This window comes from Scyliorhinus torazame, chromosome 9 (assembly GCF_047496885.1).
Source record: "Scyliorhinus torazame isolate Kashiwa2021f chromosome 9, sScyTor2.1, whole genome shotgun sequence".
Classification (NCBI taxonomy): domain Eukaryota; kingdom Metazoa; phylum Chordata; class Chondrichthyes; order Carcharhiniformes; family Scyliorhinidae; genus Scyliorhinus; species Scyliorhinus torazame.
In genome coordinates this window covers 7,523,200-7,542,736 of record NC_092715.1, presented here as the reverse complement: position 1 = coordinate 7,542,736, position 19,537 = coordinate 7,523,200, and the positions used below count along the sequence as shown (strand labels likewise).

The following is a 19,537-nucleotide window of genomic DNA, read 5'->3' as shown; positions in this document are numbered from 1 at the left end:
TGTGGGAGTGAGGGAGAATGACAGAGCTGTGGGAGTGAGCGAGAGTGACAGAGCTGTGAGAGTGAGGGAGAGTGACAGAGCTGTGGGAGTGAGGGAGAGTGACAGAGCTGTGGGAGGGAGAGAGGGTGACAGAGCTGTGGGAGTGAGGGAGAGTGATAGAGCTGTGAGAGTGACAGAGCTGTGGGAGTGAGGGAGAGTGACAGAGCTGTGAGAGTGAGGGAGAGTGACAGAGCTGTGAGAGTGAGGGAGAGTGACAGAGCTGTGAGAGTGAGGGAGAGTGACAGAGCTGTGAGAGTGAGGGAGAGTGACAGAGCTGTGAGAGTGAGGGAGAGTGACAGAGCTGTGGGAGTGAGAGTGACAGAGCTGTGGGAGTGAGGGAGAGTGACAGAGCTGTGAGAGTGAGGGAGAGGGACAGAGCTGTGGGAGTGAGGGAGAGTGACAGAGCTGTGAGAGTGACAGAGCTGTGGGAGTGAGGGAGAGGGACAGAGCTGTGGGAGTGAGGGAGAGTGACAGAGCTGTGGGAGTGAGGGAGAGTGACAGAGCTGTGGGAGGGAGAGTGACAGAGCTGTGAGAATGAGGGAGAGTGACAGAGCTGTGAGAGTGAGGGAGAGTGACAGAGCTGTGGGAGTGACAGAGCTGTGGGAGTGAGAGTGACAGAGCTGTGAGAGTGAGGGAGAGTGACAGAGCTGTGGGAGTGAGAGTGACAGAGCTGTGGGAGTGAGGGAGAGTGACAGAGCTGTGGGAGTGAGGGAGAGTGACAGAGCTGTGGGAGTGAGGGAGTGTGACAGAGCTGTGAGAGTGACAGAGCTGTGGGAGTGAGGGAGAGGGACAGAGCTGTGGGAGTGAGGGAGAGTGACAGAGCTGTGGGAGTGAGGGAGAGTGACAGAGCTGTGGGAGGGAGAGTGACAGAGCTGTGGGAGGGAGAGTGACAGAGCTGTGAGAATGAGGGAGAGTGACAGAGCTGTGAGAGTAAGGGAGAGTGACAGAGCTGTGAGAGTGAGGGAGAGTGACAGAGCTGTGGGAGTGAGGGAGAGTGACAGAGCTGTGAGAGTAAGGGAGAGTGACAGAGCTGTGGGAGTGAGGGAGAGTGACAGAGCTGTGAGAGTAAGGGGGAGTGACAGAGCTGTGAGAGTGAGGGAGAGTGACAGAGCTGTGGGAGTGAGGGAGAGTGACAGAGCTGTGGGGGTGAGGGAGAGTGACAGAGCTGTGAGAGTGAGGGAGAGTGACAGAGCTGTGAGAGGGAGAGTGACAGAGCTGTGGGAGTGAGGGAGAGTGACAGAGCTGTGGGAGGGAGGGAGAGTGACAGAGCTGTGGGAGGGAGAGTGACAGAGCTGTGGGAGTGAGAGTGACAGAGCTGTGGGAGGGAGAGTGACAGAGCTGTGAGAGTGAGGGAGAGTGACAGAGCTGTGGGAGTGAGGGAGAGTGACAGAGCTGTGAGAGTGAGGAGAGTGACAGAGCTGTGGGAGGGAGAGTGACAGAGCTGTGAGAGTGAGGAGAGTGACAGAGCTGTGAGAGTGAGGAGAGTGACAGAGCTGTGGGAGTGAGGGAGAGTGACAGAGCTGTGGGAGTGAGGGAGAGCGACAGAGCTGTGAGAGTGAGGGAGAGTGACAGAGCTGTGGGAGTGAGGGAGAGTGACAGAGCTGTGGGAGTGAGGGAGAGTGACAGAGCTGTGAGAGTGAGGGAGAGCGACAGAGCTGTGGGAGTGAGGGAGAGCGACAGAGCTGTGGGAGTGAGGGAGAGTGATGGAGTGTGTTTATGAAGGAGGGATGAGGGAGTGTGCGCACTGGCACAGTGTGAACAGGAGAGATTGGTCAAGCTGAGAATGTGAGATAGTTAATGCGACACGGAGTGAGCGTGCGTCAGGCACAATGTAGACAAGATAGCAAACCGGTGTCTGAGGAAGCTAGCACCAGAAGATATTGCCGCAGAATCAGGCCACTCGGCCCATTGAGTCTGCTGTGCCATACCATTAGACAGAGTGAGTGACAGAAAAAGACACACAGCACAGTTCCCGGGTGGAGCTGCACGAGGTGCTGTGGGGTCCTTCTCAATTAGTAAACAATCATAGAAGAATAAGTGGCTGGAAAACAGTGAGGGAATGGCTGGATTAGCATCCAGAACAAGAATGCTATCATATTTCACGTTACCTGAACCAGTTTGAACATTTCATCCTGGAGCATGTGTCGAACAAGTTCTGATGCGTTGACTGTTTGACGATCAGGATCGGCAGTCTGGGTAGCAGCTGGCACTGACCCAGCAGGTGTGGGCGGGCCTGAGACAGACGGACCGCTCACCCCGGGATTGGGCACGGAGGAGGCAGTCAGGCTGGGTAGTCGGCCAGAGCTGAGGAAAGAATGCACAAGAGAGGGAAGTACATCAGCTGCAGGTCAGAGTTTGGTACAGTCACTGGGCGCATCAACCAGCCCCACAGCGGAGTCAGTCAGCTCCCTCACACATTGAGAACACTGAGGGAGTCGGAAAGCATCAATTATCCTGCACTCAAACACATGGCAAAATATAGTGCGTGAGCGTGATCAGGACTCGTACTGAATGCTCACTCTCCCAGATACCAAACACTATCTCGCCAGTCCGAGATGCAGCGTACCCTTCCTGGCCTGTCCCGCCGTACGCCAGGCATTGAATATTCTCTCCCCCTGCCCCCAGTTGAATATTCCCTGTCTGCAATCACGGAGTTGTAACTCCAGTTCCAGCCGAGTGTTTAATACTCGGTTCTATCCCCGAAGGATCCTCGGGACAGGAGGAGACCAGATCAGTGAGTTTGTGACTGATTTGTTCCTGAGCTGTCCTTGCTCTCAATCAACATCTGACATGTGGGAGGCTTTCAAGTGTCAGTTGATAGGAATACAGGACAGGCATGTTCCTGTGAGGAAGAAAGACAAATACGGCAATTTTCGGGAACCTTGGATGACGAATGATATTGTAGGCCTCGTCAAAAAGAAAAAGGAGGCATTTGTCAGGGCTAAAAGGCTGGGAACAGACGAAGCCTGTGTGGCATATAAGGAAAGTAGGAAGGAACTTAAGCAGGGAGTCAGGAGGGCTAGAAGGGGTCATGAAAAGTCATTGGCAAATAGGGTTAAGGAAAATCCCAAGGCTTTTTACACTTACATAAAAAGCAAGAGGGTAGCCAGGGAAAGGGTTGGCCCACTGAAGGATAGGCAAGGGAATCTATGTGTGGAGCCAGAGGAAATGGGCGAGGTACTAAATGAATACTTTGCATCAGTATTCACCAAAGAGAAGGAATTGGTAGATGTTGAGTCTGGAGAAGGGGGTGTAGATAGCCTGGGTCACATTGTGATCCAAAAAGACGAGGTGTTGGGTGTCTTAAAAAATATTAAGGTAGATAAGTCCCCAGGGCCGGATGGGATCTACCCCAGAATACTGAAGGAGGCTGGAGAGGAAATTGCTGAGGCCTTGACAGAAATCTTTGGATCCTCGCTGTCTTCAGGGGATGTCCCGGAGGACTGGAGAATAGCCAATGTTGTTCCTCTGTTTAAGAAGGGTGGCAGGGATAATCCCGGGAACTACAGGCCGGTGAGCCTTACTTCAGTGGTAGGGAAATTACTGGAGAGAATTCTTCGAGACAGGATCTACTCCCATTTGGAAGCAAATGGACGTATTAGTGAGAGGCAGCACGGTTTTGTGAAGGGGAGGTCGTGTCTCACTAATTTGATAGAGTTTTTCGAGGAGTAGATGTTGTCTATATGGACTTCAGTAAGGCCTTTGACAAGGTCCCTCATGGTAGACTAGTACAAAAGGTGAAGTCACACGGGATCAGGGGTGAACTGGCAAGGTGGATACAGAACTGGCTAGGCCATAGAAGGCAGAGGGTAGCAATGGAGGGATGCTTTTCTAATTGGAGGGCTGTGACCAGTGGTGTTCCACAGGGATCAGTGCTGGGACCTTTGCTCTTTGTAGTATATATAAATGATTTGGAGGAAAATGTAACTGGTCTGATTAGTAAGTTTGCAGACGACACAAAGGTTGGTGGAATTGCGGATAGCGATGAGGACTGTCTGAGGATACAGCAGGATTTAGATTGTCTGGAGACTTGGGCGGAGAGATGGCAGATGGAGTTTAACCTGGACAAATGTGAGGTAATGCATTTTGGAAGGGCTAATGCAGGTAGGGAATATACAGTGAATGGTAGAACCCTCAAGAGTATTGAAAGTCAAAGAGATCTAGGAGTACAGGTCCACAGATCACTGAAAGGGGCTACACAGGTGGAGAAGGTAGTCAAGAAGGCATACGGCATGCTTGCCTTCATTGGCCGGGGCATTGAGTATAAGAATTGGCAAGTCATGTTGCAGCTGTATAGAACCTTAGTTAGGCCACACTTGGAGTATAGTGTTCAATTCTGGTCGCCACACTACCAGAAGGATGTGGAGGCTTTAGAGAGGGTGCAGAAGAGATTTACCAGAATGTTGCCTGGTATGGAGGGCATAAGCTATGAGGAGCGATTGAATAAACTCGGTTTGTTCTCACTGGAACGAAGGAGGTTGAGGGGCGACCTGATAGAGGTATACAAAATTATGAGGGGCATAGACAGAGTGGATAGTCAGAGGCTTTTCCCCAGGGTAGAGGGGTCAATTACTAGGGGGCATAGGTTTAAGGTGAGAGGGGCAAAGTTTAGAGTAGATGTACGAGGCAAGTTTTTTACGCAGAGGGTAGTGGGTGCCTGGAACTCACTACCGGAGGAGGTAGTGGAGGCAGGGACGATAGGGACATTTAAGGGGCATCTTGACAAATATATGAATAGGATGGGAATAGAAGGATACGGACCCAGGAAGTGTAGAAGATTGTAGTTTAGTCGGGCAGTATGGTCGGCACGGGCTTGGAGGGCCGAAGGGCCTGTTCCTGTGCTGTACATTTCTTTGTTCTTTGTTGTTTGTTTGCTCTGTGTCTTGTTCATTGAAACAATTCAACTTAGCTTCCCTTCAGCGTCAGGCAGTATTTGCAATGAGCACTCACCTCTCTGTTGCTGTCATTGAAGGTTGGCATGTGGCCTGTGAAGAGCAGCAACCGTCAGTTCCATCTCCTCTCCGCACCCTGCAATAAAACAGCAGGAATAATCATCTTTATTGCCACAATTAGCTTACATTAACACTGCGATGAAGTTACTGTGAAAAGCCCCGAGTCTCTACACTCCGGCGCCTGTTCGGGTACACAGAGGGAGAATTCAGAATGTCCAATTCACCTAACAGAACGTCATAAGGACTTGTGGAAACCGGAGCACCCGGAGGAAACCCACGCAGACACGGGGAGAGCGTGCAAACTCCGCACAGACAGTGACCCAGCGGGGAATTGAACCCGGGTCCCTGGACCTGCAAAGCCATAGTGCTAACCACTGCGCTGACAATCATCCCTCAGCATGAATCCCAGCAGGATATATCCACGGCAACATTGCTAACAATCCCACACACACAATCCTACTGAGCAGCTCGATCCTCCTCAGGCTCTCCTGCTCCTCAGATGATCTCGAGGAACTTCCAAGATGAGCTGATAATGCCAGATTTACAGTTCGTTTCGAGAATGATGGAGCTTGGGAAAAACATCAAACCCAGAAGAAGAAATGAATTAGGCAGCAGCAGGAGCAGACCAGGAACGGCAGCAAAGACAAAATGAGGCAGAGGCGATGAGGTCACGAAACGCAGGTGGCTGTTGGCTTCATTATCCCCCCCAACAACCATCCCCGTGACCCCTCACCTTGCCCTCCCCCCATGACCCCTCACCTTGTCCTCCCTGTGCCCTCTCACTTTCTTCAACCCCTGTGACCCCTCACCTTGTTCACACTCCCTCCGTGCCCTCTCACCTTCTTCACCCCCCGTGACCCCTCACCTTGTTCACTCTCCGTGGCCCCTCACCTTGTTCACCCTCCCCGTGACCCCTCACCTTGTCCTCCCACCCCACGTGACCCCTCACCTTGTTCACCCTCCCCGTGACCCCTCACATTGTTCACCCTCCCCCGTGACCCCTCACCTTATTCACCCTCCCCGTGACCCCTCACTTCTCCTCCCCCTCGTGACCCCTCACCTTGTTCACCCTCCCCGTGACCCCTCACCTTGTTCACCCTCCCCGTGACCCCTCACCTTGTCCTCCCCCTGTGACCCCTCACCTTGTTCACCCTCCCCTTGACCCCTCACCTTGTTCACCCTCCCCCATGACCCCTCACCTTGTCCTCACCCCCCGTGACACCTCACCTTGTTCAACCTCCCCGTGACCCCTCACCTTGTTCACCCTCCCCCGTGACCCCTCACCTTGTCCTCCCCCCCGTGACCCCTCACCTTGTCCTCCCTGTGCCCTCTCACCTTCTTCACCCCCTGTGACCCCTCACCTTGTCCTCCCTATGACCCCTACCTTGTTCACCCCCGTGACCCCTCACCTCTGTTCCGTCTCCAGTTCACCGCTGCTACCTTGCCCTCTGCTGTGCTTTCATTGGGGGTAATGATGAATAAATTACTCAGGAATACGGTCTCGGTCAAGCTTATTGACAGACTCAGACCACGTGGCCGATGTTGGGTTGAGCTGACTATTCACCGCCCGCCCTATTCTCCGGCTGCTCAGAGAGGAACACACAACAGGAGGACAAGCACAGGGTCAGAGTGTGACCTGCAGGTGAACTTTGATCAGATTTCTGCTCACTGGCTTCACACGGGTAAAACAATTGTTTTACCTTTTGAACCATTCCAAGGGTCGATTCTCTTCAGCTTCGACTGGACTCCATGTTAAAATTCAGCCAGCTTGATTACAGTGAGACAATACTGCACCATAGCAACCGCATTAGTTACATGGCCTGGCTCTCTGTGCAATACCTGTGGCAACTTGCCATTTATTTCCCTTTCAATAGGCTTGTTTACAGAGCCAGGAAACGGCTCAGACACATGCCCAGTCTCAGAGGCGGGTCTACCGTCTCCACCTTTACTGATATTCTGTCAGATTCCTCGGAATAAAGTCTGGTTTCTCCTCTTCAAAATACAAAAGCTGCAGCACCCAGTCCTGGCGACCAGGCCGAGTCAGCTCCAGACCACCGCTTAAAGGCACAGTCCGATTACGGACCAAAAATAATAAACTAAAAATAAAAGACATGGGGCCAAAGGGAAATTGAAAGGGAGCACAGTTAACACAACCAGTCAGTGTTTCACACCAATCCACAATGGTCTCATGGTCATCATTCCACTTTTAAATAGATTCAAAACAGATCAACCACTGATGCACAATCAATACTCTCGAGACAAAGAGGAGTCCTATCTAATCGGCTTGATGCGGAGTTGCATCCTTCAAAAGTACTAGCTGATTAAATATGACTCCTCTTTGTCTCGAGAGTATTGATTGTGCATCAATTTAATCAGCTAGAACTGTACCCAGCAGCGGTGATACAGAAAGTGAAGGCTGCTGGGACGGCACCGGTTCTTATACCCCGCCTCTCAGGGCGGGGCTATGTACATAATCCAATGGTCGACCCCTCGGTCTAGCCAATGGTCATTCACCTCTCAGATACCGCAATATTACCACAACCACAACCTGTAATGTCAGATCAGATCCTTGTGGTATACCACTAGTAACTGGACTCCAGTCTGAACATTTCCCATCAACCACCACCCTTTCTCTTCTTCCAGCTAGACAATTTCTGATCCAAACTGCTAAATCACCCTGAATCCCATGCCTCCGTATTTTCTGCAGTAGCCTACCGTGGGGAACCTTATCAAACGCTTTACTGAAATCCATATACACCACATCAACTGCTTTACCCTCATCCACCTGTTTGGTCACCTTCTCAAAGAACTCAATAAGGTTTGTGAGGCACGACCTACCCTTCACAAAACTGTGCTGACTATCTGTAATCAAATTATTCCTTTCCAGATGATTATACCCTTTCCAAGATTTTGCCCACAACAGAAGTAAGGCTCACTGGTCTATAGTTACCGGGGTTGTCTCTACTCCCCTTCTTGAACAAGGGGACAACATTTGCTATCCTAGTTCTGCTTTCACCCGCCAGTGGAAACAACCTGCCCGCATCTACCCTATCTATTCCCTTCATAATTTTACATGTTTCCATAAGATTCCCCCGCATCCTTCTAAATTCCAATGACTACAGTCCCAGTCTACTCAACCTCTCCTCGTAATCCAACCCCCTCAGCTAGGATTAACCTAGTGAATCTCCTCTGCACACCCTCCAGCGCCAGTACGTCCTTTCGCAGGGAACGAGACCAAAACTGAACACAATATTCCAGGTGTGCCCTCACTAACACCTTATATAATTGCAGCATAACCTCCCTAGTCTTAAACTCCATCCCTCTCACAATGAAGGACAAAATTCCATTTGCCTTCTTAATCACCTGTTGCACCTGTAAACCAACGTTTTGCGACTCATGCACTAGCACACCCAGGTCTCTCTGCACAGCAGCATGTTTTAATATTTTATCAGTTAAATAATAATCCCTTTTGCTGTTATTCCTGCCAAAGTGGATAACCTCACATTTGTCAACATTGTATTCGATCTGCCAGACCCGAGCCCATTCACTTAGCCTATCCAAATCCCTCTGCAGACTTCCAGTATCCTCTGCACTTTTTGCTTTACCACTCATCTTAGTGTCGTCTGCAAACTTGGACACATTACCCTTGGTCCCCAACTCCAAATCATCTATGTAAATTGTGAACAGTTGTGGGCCCAACACTGATCCCTGAGGGACACCACTAGCTACTGATTGCCAACCAGAGAAACACCCATTAATCCCCACTCTTTGCTTTCTATTAATTAACCAATCCTCTATCCATGCTACTACTTTCCCCTTAATGCCATGCATCTTTATCTTATGCAGCAACCTTTTGTGTGGCACCTTGTCAAAAGCATTCTGGAAATCCAGATATACCACATCCATTGGCTCCCCGTTATCTACCGCACTGGTAATGTCCTCCAAAAATTCCACTAAATTAGTTTGTCACAACCTGCCCTTTATGAACCCATGCTGCGTCTGTCCAATGGGACAATTTCTATCCAGATGCCTCGCTATTTCTTCCTTGATGATAGATTCCAGCATCTCCCCTACTACGGAAGTTCAGCTAACTAGCCTATAATTATCCGCTTTCTGCCTATCTCCTTTTTTAAACAGTGGTGTCACGTTTGCTAATTTCCAATCTGCCGGGACCACCCCAGAGTCTAGTGAATTTTGGTAAATTATCACTCGTGCATTTGCAATTTCCCTAGCCATCTCTTTTAGCACTCTGGGATGCATTCCATCAGGACCAGGAGACTTGTCTACCTTTAGCCCCAATAGCTTGCCCCCAGGTTCCAGCGGCCTTCATTTCCGGGAGCGGAAGAGAGAGTGGGAGCCGGAGCGCAGCGAGTGCAACTTGGGATTCAGGTAGGTGTCTAAATTTGCCCCCAGGTTCCAGCGGCCTTCATTTTCGGGAGCGGGAGAGAGAGAGGGAGCTGGAGCGCAGCGAGTGTAGCTTGGGATTCAGGTAGGTGTTTAAACTTGCCCCTAGGTTCCAGCGGCCTTCATTTTCGGGAGCGGAAGAGAGAGAGGGAGCCGGAGCGCAGCGAGTGCAGCTTGGGATTCAGGTAGGTGTTTAAACTTGCCCCCATGTTCCAGCGACCTTCATTTTCGGGAGCGGGAGAGAGAGTGGGAGCCGGAGCGCAGCTTGGGATTCAGGTAGGTGTTTAAACTTGCCCCCATGTTCCAGCGGCCTTCATTTTTGGGAGCGGGAGAGAGAGAGGGAGCCGGAGCGCAGCTTGGGATTCAGGTAGGTGTTTAAACTTGCCCCCAGGTTCCAGCGACCTTCATTTTCGGGAGCGGGAGAGAGAGAGAGGGAGCCGGAGCGCAGCGAGTGCAGCTTGGGATTCAGGTAGGTGTTTAAACTTGCCCCTAGGTTCCAGCGGCCTTCATTTTCGGGAGCGGAAGAGAGAGAGGGAGCCGGAGCGCAGCGAGTGCAGCTTGGGATTCAGGTAGGTGTTTAAACTTGCCCCCATGTTCCAGCGACCTTCATTTTCGGGAGCGGGAGAGAGAGTGGGAGCCGGAGCGCAGCTTGGGATTCAGGTAGGTGTTTAAACTTGCCCCCAGGTTCCAGCGGCCTTCATTTCCGGGATCGTGAGAGAGAGAGGGAGCCGGAGCGCAGCGAGTGCAGCTTGGGATTCAGGTAGGTGTTTAAACTTGCCCCCATGTTCCAGCGACCTTCATTTTCGGGAGCGGGAGAGAGAGTGGGAGCCGGAGCGCAGCTTGGGATTCAGGTAGGTGTTTAAACTTGCCCCCAGGTTCCAGTGGCCTTCATTTTCGGGAGCGGGAGAGAGAGAGGGAGCCGGAGCGCAGCGAGTGCAGCTTGGGATTCAGGTAGGTGTTTAAACTTGCCCCCAGGTTCCAGTGGCCTTCATTTCCGGGAGCGGGAGAGAGAGAGGTAGCCGGAGCGCAGCTTGGGATTCAGGTAGGTGTTTAAACATGCCCCCAGGTTCCAGCGGCCTTCATTTCCGGGATTGTGAGAGAGAGAGGGAGCCGGAGCGCAGCGAGTGCAGCTTGGGATTCAGGTAGGTGTTTAAACTTGCCCCCAGGTTCCAGCGGCCTTCATTTCCGGGATCGTGAGAGAGAGAGGGAGCCGGAGCGCAGCGAGTGCAGCTTGGGATTCAGGTAGGTGTTTAAACTTGCCCCCATGTTCCAGCGACCTTCATTTTCGGGAGCGGGAGAGAGAGAGAGGGAGCCGGAGCGCAGCGAGTGCAGCTTGGGATTCAGGTAGGTGTTTAAACTTGCCCCCATGTTCCAGCGGCCTTCATTTTCGGGAGTGTGAGAGAGAGAGGGAGCCGGAGCGCAGCGAGTGCAGCTTGGGATTCAGGTAGGTGTTTAAACTTGCCCCCATGTTCCAGCGACCTTCATTTTCGGGAGCGGGAGAGAGAGTGGGAGCCGGAGCGCAGCTTGGGATTCAGGTAGGTGTTTAAACTTGCCCCCATGTTCCAGCGGCCTTCATTTTTGGGAGCGGGAGAGAGAGAGGGAGCCGGAGCGCAGCTTGGGATTCAGGTAGGTGTTTAAACTTGCCCCCAGGTTCCAGCGACCTTCATTTTCGGGAGCGGGAGAGAGAGAGAGGGAGCCGGAGCGCAGCGAGTGCAGCTTGGGATTCAGGTAGGTGTTTAAACTTGCCCCCAGGTTCCAGTGGCCTTCATTTCCGGGAGCGGGAGAGAGAGAGGTAGCCGGAGCGCAGCTTGGGATTCAGGTAGGTGTTTAAACTTGCCCCCAGGTTCCAGCGGCCTTCATTTCCGGGATCGTGAGAGAGAGAGGGAGCCGGAGCGCAGCGAGTGCAGCTTGGGATTCAGGTAGGTGTTTAAACTTGCCCCCATGTTCCAGCGGCCTTCATTTTCGGGAGCGGGAGAGAGAGAGGGAGCCGGAGCGCAGCTTGGGATTCAGGTAGGTGTTTAAACTTGCCCCCAGGTTCCAGTGGCCTTCATTTTCGGGAGCGGGAGAGAGAGAGGGAGCCGGAGCGCAGCGAGTGCAGCTTGGGATTCAGGTAGGTGTTTAAACTTGCCCCCAGGTTCCAGTGGCCTTCATTTCCGGGAGCGGGAGAGAGAGAGGTAGCCGGAGCGCAGCTTGGGATTCAGGTAGGTGTTTAAACATGCCCCCAGGTTCCAGCGGCCTTCATTTCCGGGATTGTGAGAGAGAGAGGGAGCTGGAGCGCAGCGAGTGCAGCTTGGGATTCAGTTAGGTGTTTAAACTTGCCCCCAGGTTCCAGCGGCCTTCATTTCCGGGATCGTGAGAGAGAGAGGGAGCCGGAGCGCAGCGAGTGCAGCTTGGGATTCAGGTAGGTGTTTAAACTTGCCCCCATGTTCCAGCGACCTTCATTTTCGGGAGCGGGAGAGAGAGAGAGGGAGCCGGAGCGCAGCGAGTGCAGCTTGGGATTCAGGTAGGTGTTTAAACTTGCCCCCATGTTCCAGCGGCCTTCATTTTCGGGAGTGTGAGAGAGAGAGGGAGCCGGAGCGCAGCGAGTGCAGCTTGGGATTCAGGTAGGTGTTTAAACTTGCCCCCATGTTGCAGTGGCCTTCATTTCCGGGAGCGGGAGAGAGAGAGGGAGCCGGAGCGCAGCTTGGGATTCAGGTAGGTGTTTAAACTTGCCCCCAGGTTCCAGCGACCTTCATTTTCGGGAGTGTGAGAGAGAGAGGGAGCCGGAGCGCAGCTTGGGATTCAGGTAGGTGCTGAAGTGTTTGATTTTTATCTCTATTTAAGTTGGGCGGTTGCTAAACCCGAGACACTACACTTGTAGTGTCCCCCACCCTTCCACCTCCTCTAACCTAAGGGGGTGAGTGAATATCAGGTAAGCTCTCTCTTTTCCTTTTCTGTTATCCGCAAGTTATAGCTTCAGATTTTCGGCGGGAGCAGTGGCCAGGGGTCTGTCGGGAAGGTAAGTAGCTGGGAGAAATTTAACTCTTCGTGGGTTGGTAAGTATTGTGATTGGTAAGTAAAATCTTTATTCCTTTCGCTTATTCATTATTTGATATTATATTTGTAATCAGTTAAGGTAAAGTGTAAAAATGGCAGGAGATCGCAGACCCGTGTTATGCTCCTCGTGCTCAATGTGGGAGTTCAGGGACGCGGCCGATGCCCGACTCCTTCACGTGCGAGAAGTGTGTCCAGCTGCAGCTCCTGTTAGACCGCATGACGGCTCTGGAGCTGCGGATGGACTCACTTTGGAGCATCCGCGATGCTGAGGAGGTCGTGGATAGCACGTTCAGTGAGTTGGTCACACCGCAGATTAGGATTGGTGAGGGAGACAGGGAATGGGTGACCAAAAGGCAGAGAAAGAACAGGAAGGAGGTGCAGGTGTCCCCTGCGGACATCTCCCTCCACAACAGATATACCGTTTTGGATACTGTTGGGGGAGATGACTCACCAGGGGAAGGCAGTAGTAGCCAGGCTCATGGCACTGTGGCTGGCTCTGCTGCACAGAAGGGCGGGAAAAAGACTGGCAGGGCTATAGTCATAGGGGATTCAATCGCAATCTCGGATCGTGTCTTCAGGATCCTTAAGGGGGAGGGGGAGCAGCCAGAAGTCGTGGTGCACATTGGTACCAACGACATAGGGAGGAAAAGGGGTGTGGAGGTAATAAACGAGTTTAGGGAGTTAGGCTGGAAGTTAAAAGCCAGGACAGAGTTGTCATCTATGGTTTGTTGCCGGTGCCACGCGATAGCGAGGCTAGGAATAGGGAGAGAGTGCAGTTGAACACGTGGCTGCAGGAATGGTGTAGGAGGGAGGGCTTCAGGTATTTGGATAATTGGAGCGCATTCTGGGGAAGGTGGGACCTGTACAAGCAGGACGGGTTGCATCTGAACCAGAGGGGCACCAATATCCTGGGAGGGAGGTTTTCTAGTACTCTTCAGGAGGGTTTAAACTAATTTGGCTGGGGAATGGGAACCGGATTTTAGTCCAGCAACTAAGGTAGCCGATATTCAGGACGCCAAAGCGTGTAATGAGGCAGTGGGGAAGGGAGCACTGACAAAGGAGAGTACTTGCAGGCACGGAGATGGGTTGAAGTGTGTATACTTCAACGCAAGAAGCATCAGGAATAAGGTGGGTGAACTTAAAGCATGGATCGGTACTTGGGGCTACGATGTGGTGGCCATCACGGAAACTTGGATAGAAGAGGGGCAGAAATGGTTGTTGGAGGTCCCTGGTTATAGATGTTTCAATAAGATTAGGGAGGGTGGTAAAAGAGGTGGGGGGGTGGCATTGTTAATTAGAGATAGTATAACAGCTGCAGAAAGGCAGTTCGAGGAGTATCACCCTAATGAGGTAGTATGGGTTGAAGTCAGAAATAGGAAAGGAGCAGTCACCTTGTTAGGAGTTTTCTATAGGCCCCCCAATAGCAGCAGAGATGTGGAGGAACAGATTGGGAAACTGATTTTGGAAACGTGCAGAAGTCACAGGGGAGTAGTCATGCAACAGTAGTGAACTCGCCAACATTGAGGGCATTTAAAAGTTTATTGGATAAGCATATGGATGATAATGGCATAGTGTAGGTTAGATGGCTTTCGTTTCGGTGCAACATCGTGGGCCGAAGGGCCTGTACTGCGCTGTATCGTTCTATGTTCTATGGGTGACTTTAACTTCCCAAATATTGAGTGGAAACTCTTTAGATCAAATAGTTTGGATGGGGTGGTGTTTGTGCAGTGTGTCCAGGAAGCTTTTCTAACACAGTATGTAGATTGTCCGACCAGAGGAGGGGCAATATTGGATTTAGTACTGGGTAATGAACCAGGGCAAGTGACAGATTTGTTAGTGGGGGAGCATTTTGGAGATAGTGACCACAATTCTGTGACTTTCACTTTTGTAATGGCGAGGGATAGGTGCATGCAACAGGGCAAGGTTTACAATTGGGGGAAGGGTAAATACGATGTTGTCAGACAAGAATTGAAGTGCATAAGTTGGGAACATAGGCTGTCAGGGAAGGACACAAGTGAAATGTGGAACTTGTTCAAGGAACAGGTACTACGTGTCCTTGATATGTATGTCCCTGTCAGGGAAGAGGTGGTCGAGTGAGGGAACCATGGTTGACGAGAGGTTGAATGTCTTGTTAAGAGGAAAAAGGAGACTTATGAAAGGCTGAGGAAACAAGGTTCAGACAGGGCATTGGAGGGATACAAGATAGCCAGGAAGGAACTGAAGAAAGGGATTAGGAGAGCTAAGAGAGGGCATGAACAATCTTTGGCGGGTAGGATCAAGGAAAACCCCAAGGCATTTTGCACATATGTGAGAAATATGAGGTAGATGTTTCAGTAGGGGAGCATTTCGGTAACAGTGACCCAATTCAGTAAGTTTTAAAGTACTGGTGGACAAGGATAAGAGTGGTCCTAGGATGAATGTGCTAAATTGGGGGAAGGCTAATTATAACAATATTAGTTGGGAACTGAAGAACATAGATTGGGGGCAGATGTTTGAGGGCAAATCAACATCTGACATGTGGGAGGCTTTCAAGTGTCAGTTGAAAGGAATTCAGGACCGGCATGTTCCTGTGAGGAAGAAGGATAAATACGGCAATTTTCGGGAACCTTGGATAACGAGAGATATTGTAGGCCTCGTCAAAAAGAAAAAGGAGGCATTTGTCAGGGCTAAAAGGCTGGGAACAGACAAAGCCTGCGTGGAATATAAGGAAAGTAGGAAGGAACTTAAGCAAGGAGTCAGGAGGGCTAGAAGGGGTCACGAAACGTCATTGGCAAATAGGGTTAAGGAAAATCCCAAGGCTTTTTACACGTACATAAAAAGCAAGAGGGTAGCCAGGGAAAGGGTTGGCCCACTGAAGGATAGGCAAGGGAATCTATGTGTGGAGCCAGAGGAAATGGGCGAGGTACTAAATGAATACTTTGCATCAGTATTCACCAAAGAGAAGAAATTGGTAGATGTTGAGTCTGGAGAAGGGTGTGTAGATAGCCTGGGTTACATTGAGATCCAAAAAGACGAGGTGTTGGGTGTCTTAAAAATATTAAGGTAGATAAGTCCCCAGGGCCTGATGGGATCTACCCCAGAATACTGAAGGAGGCTAGAGAGGAAATTGCTGAGGCCTTGAAAGAAATCTTTGGATCCTCACTGTCTTCAGGGGATGTCCCGGAGGACTGGAGAATAGCCAATGTTGTTCCTCTGTTTAAGAAGGGTAGCAAAGATAATCCTGGGAACTACAGGCCGGTGAGCCTTACTTCAGTGGTAGGGAAATTACTGGAGAGAATTCTTCGAGACAGGATCTACTCCCATTTGGAAGCAAATGGACGTATTAGTGAGAGGCAGCACGGTTTTGTGAAGGGAAGGTCGTGTCTCACTAACTTGATAGAGTTTTTCGAGGAGGTCACTAAAATGATTGATGCAGATAGGGCAGTGGATGTTGTCTATATGGACTTCAGTAAGGCCTTTGACAAGGTCCCTCATGGTAGACTAGTACAAAAGGTGAAGTCACACGGGATCAGGGGTGAGCTGGCAAGGTGGATACAGAACTGGCTAGGTCATAGAAGGCAGAGAGTAGCAATGGAAGGATGCTTTTCTAATTGGAGGGCTGTGGCCAGTGGTGTTCCACAGGGATCAGTGCTGGGACCTTTGCTCTTTGTAGTATATATAAATGATTTGGAGGAAAATGTAACTGGTCTGATTAGTAAGTTTGCAGACGACACAAAGGTTGGTGGAATTGCGGATAGCGATGAGGACTGTTAGAGGATACAGCAGGATTTAGATTGTTTGGAGACTTGGGCGGAGAGATGGCAGATAGAGTTTAATCCGGACAAATGTGAGGTAATGCATTTTGGAAGGTCTAATGCAGGTAGGGAATATACAGTGAATGGTAGAACCCTCAAGAGTATTGAAAGTCAAAGAGATCTAGGAGTACAGGTCCACAGGTCATTGAAAGGGGCAACACAGGTGAAGAAGGTAGTCAAGAAGGCATACGGCATGCTGGCCTTCATTGGCCGGGGCATTGAGTATAAGAATTGGCAAGTCATGTTGCAGCTGTAAAGAACCTTAGTTAGGCCACACTTGGAGTATAGTGTTCAATTCTGGTCGCCACATTACCAGAAGGATGTGGAGGCTTTAGAGAGGGTGCAGAAGAGATTTACCAGAATGTTGCCTGGTATGGAGGGCATTAGCTATGAGGAGCGGTTGAATAAACTCGGTTTGTTCTCACTGGAACGAAGGAGGTTGAGGGGAGACCTGATAGAGGTCTACAAAATTATGAGGGGCATAGACAGAGTGGATAGTCAGAGGCTTTTCCCCAGGGTAGAGGGGTCAATTACTAGGGGGCATAGGTTTAAGGTGAGAAGGGCAAGGTTTAGAGGAGATGTACGAGGCAAGTTTTTTACGCAGAGGGTAGTGGGTGCCTGGAACTCGCTACCGGAGGAGGTGGTGGAAGCAGGGACGATAGTGACATTTAAGGGGCATCTTGACAAATACATGAATAGGATGGGAATAGAGGGATACGGACCCAGGAAGTGTAGAAGATTGTAGTTTAGTCGGGCAGCATGGTCGGCACGGACTTGGAGGGCCGAAGGGCCTGTTCCTGTGCTGTACATTTCTTTGTTCTTTGTTCTTTGTATGACTAGAGCGAGGGTAGGTCCGATCAAGGACAATAGCGGGAGATTGTGTATTGAGTCTGAAGAGATAGGAGAGGTCTTGAACGAGTACTTTTCTTCTGTATTTACAAATGAGAGGGGCGATATTGTTGGAGAGGACAGTGTGAAACAGACTGGTAAGCTCGAGGAAATACTTGTTAGTAAGGAAGATGTGTTGGGCATTTTGAAAAACTTGAGGATAGGCAAGTCCCCCGGGCCTGACGGGATATATCCAAGGATTCTATGGGAAGCAAGAGATGAAATTGCAGAGCCGTTGGCAATGATCTTTTCGTCCTCACTGTCAACAGGGGTGGTACCAGGGGATTGGAGAGTGGCGAATGTTGTGCCCCTGTTCAAAAAAGGGACTAGGGATAACCCTGGGAATTACAGGCTAGTTAGTCTTACTTCGGTGGTAGGCAAAGTCATGGAAAGGGTACTGAAGGATAGGATTTCTGAGCATCTGGAAAGACACTGCTTGATTAGGGATAGTCAGCACGGATTTGTGAGGGGTAGGTCTTGCCTTACAAATCTTATTGAATTCTTTGAGGAGGTGACCAAGCATGTGGATGAAGGTAAAGCAGTGGATGTAGTGTACATGGATTTTAGTAAGGCATTTGATAAGGTTCCCCATGGTAGGCTTCTGCAGAAAGTAAGGAGGCATGGAATAGTGGGAAATTTGGCCAGTTGGATAACGAACTGGCTAACCGATAGAAGTCAGAGAGTGGTGGTGGATGGCAAATATTCAGCCTGGATCCCAGTTACCAGTGGCGTACCGCAGGGATCAGTTATGGGTCCTCTGCCGTTTGTGATTTTCATTAATGACTTGGATGAGGGAGTTGAAGGGTGGGTCAGTAAATTTGCAGACGATACAAAGATTGGTGGAGTTGTGGATAGTAAGGAGGGCTGTTGTCGGCTGCAAAGAGATATAGATAGGATGCAGAGCTGGGCTGAGAAGTGGCAGATGGAGTTTAACCCTGAAAAGTGTGAGGTTGTCCATTTTGGAAGGACAAATATGAATGCGGAATACAGGGTTAACAGTAGAGTGCTTGGCAATGGGGAGGAGCAGAGAGATCTTGGGGTCTATGTTCATACATCTTTGAAAGTTGCCACTCAAGTGGATAGAGCTGTGAAGAAGGCCTATGGTGTGCTCGCGTTCATTAACAGAGGGATTGAATTTAAGAGCCGTGAGGTGATGATGCAGCTGTACAAAACTTTGGTAAGGCCACATTTGGAGTACTGTGTACAGTTCTGGTCGCCTCATTTTAGGAAGGATGTGGAAGCTCTGGAAAAGGTGCAAAGAAGATTTACCAGGATGTTGCCTGGAATGGAGAGTAGGTCTTACGAGGAAAGGTTGAGGGTGCTAGGCCTTTTCTCATTAGAGCGGAGAAGGATGAGGGGCGACTTGATAGAGGTTTATAAGATGATCAGGGGAATAGATAGAGTAGACAGTCAGAGACTTTTTCCCCGGATGGAACAAACCATTACAAGGGGACATAAATTTAAGGTGAAAGGTGGAAGACATAGGAGGGATATCAGAAGTAGGTTCTTTACCCAGAGAGTAGTGGGGGCATGGAATGCACTGCCTGTGGAAGTAGTTGAGTCGGAAACATTAGGGACCTTCAAGCAGCTATTGGATAGGTACATGGATTACGGTAAAATGATATCATGTAGATTTATTTGTTCTTAAGGGCAACACGGTAGCATTGTGGGTAGCACAATTGCTTCACAGCTCCAGGGTCCCAGGTTCGATTCCAGCTTGGGTCACTGTCTGTGCGGAGTCTGCACGTCCTCCCCGTGTCTGCGTGGGTATCCTCTGGGTGCTCCGGTTTCCTCCCACAGTCCAAAGATGTGCAGGGTAGGTGGATTGGCCATGATAAATTGCCCTTAGTGTCCAAAATTGCCTTTGGTGTTGGGTGGAGGTGTTGAGTTTGGGTAGGGTGCTCTTTCCAAGAGCCGGTGCAGACTCAGGGGGCCGAATGGCCTCCTTCTGCACTGTAAATTCAATGATAATCTATGATTAATCTAGGACAAAGGTTCGGCACAACATCGTGGGCCGAAGGGCCTGTTCTGTGCTGTATTTTCTATGTTCTATGTAAGGGGAGTAGACAGGTGTTTCTGTGGTCGGAAATGAGACTCCAGAATGGTATGTTGCCTCCCGGGTGCACGGGTGAGGGATGTCTCAGATCGGCTGCAGGACATACTGAAGGGGGAGGGTGAACAACCAGTTGTCATGGTGCAGAAAGGCATCAACGATATAGGTAAAAAACGGGATGAGTCCTACAATCAGAATTTAGGGAGTTAGGAGATAAGTTAAAAAGTAGGACCTCAAAGGTAGTAATCTCAGGATTGCTACCAGTGCCACGAGACAGTCAGAGTAGAAATTCAAGAATAGTCAGAATGAATACGTGGCTTGAGAGATGGTGCAGGAGGGAGGGGTTCAGATTTTTGGGACATTGGAACCGG

The 19,537-nt window shown here is 50.4% G+C and overlaps 1 protein-coding gene across 1 annotated transcript in view; it reads right to left on the bottom strand.

Annotated features, from left to right (window-relative positions):
- Positions 1-19,537, bottom strand: part of LOC140429943 (ciliogenesis and planar polarity effector 1-like) — a 687,141-nt gene that overhangs the window by 151,979 nt on the left and 515,625 nt on the right. Inside the window, exons 30-31 of the mRNA XM_072517533.1 lie at positions 4,990-5,067; positions 2,148-2,343 (exon numbers count right to left, since the gene is read on the bottom strand). Coding sequence (XP_072373634.1) covers positions 2,148-2,343; positions 4,990-5,067 — 274 coding nt within the window. The remainder of the gene's footprint in view (positions 1-2,147; positions 2,344-4,989; positions 5,068-19,537) is intronic.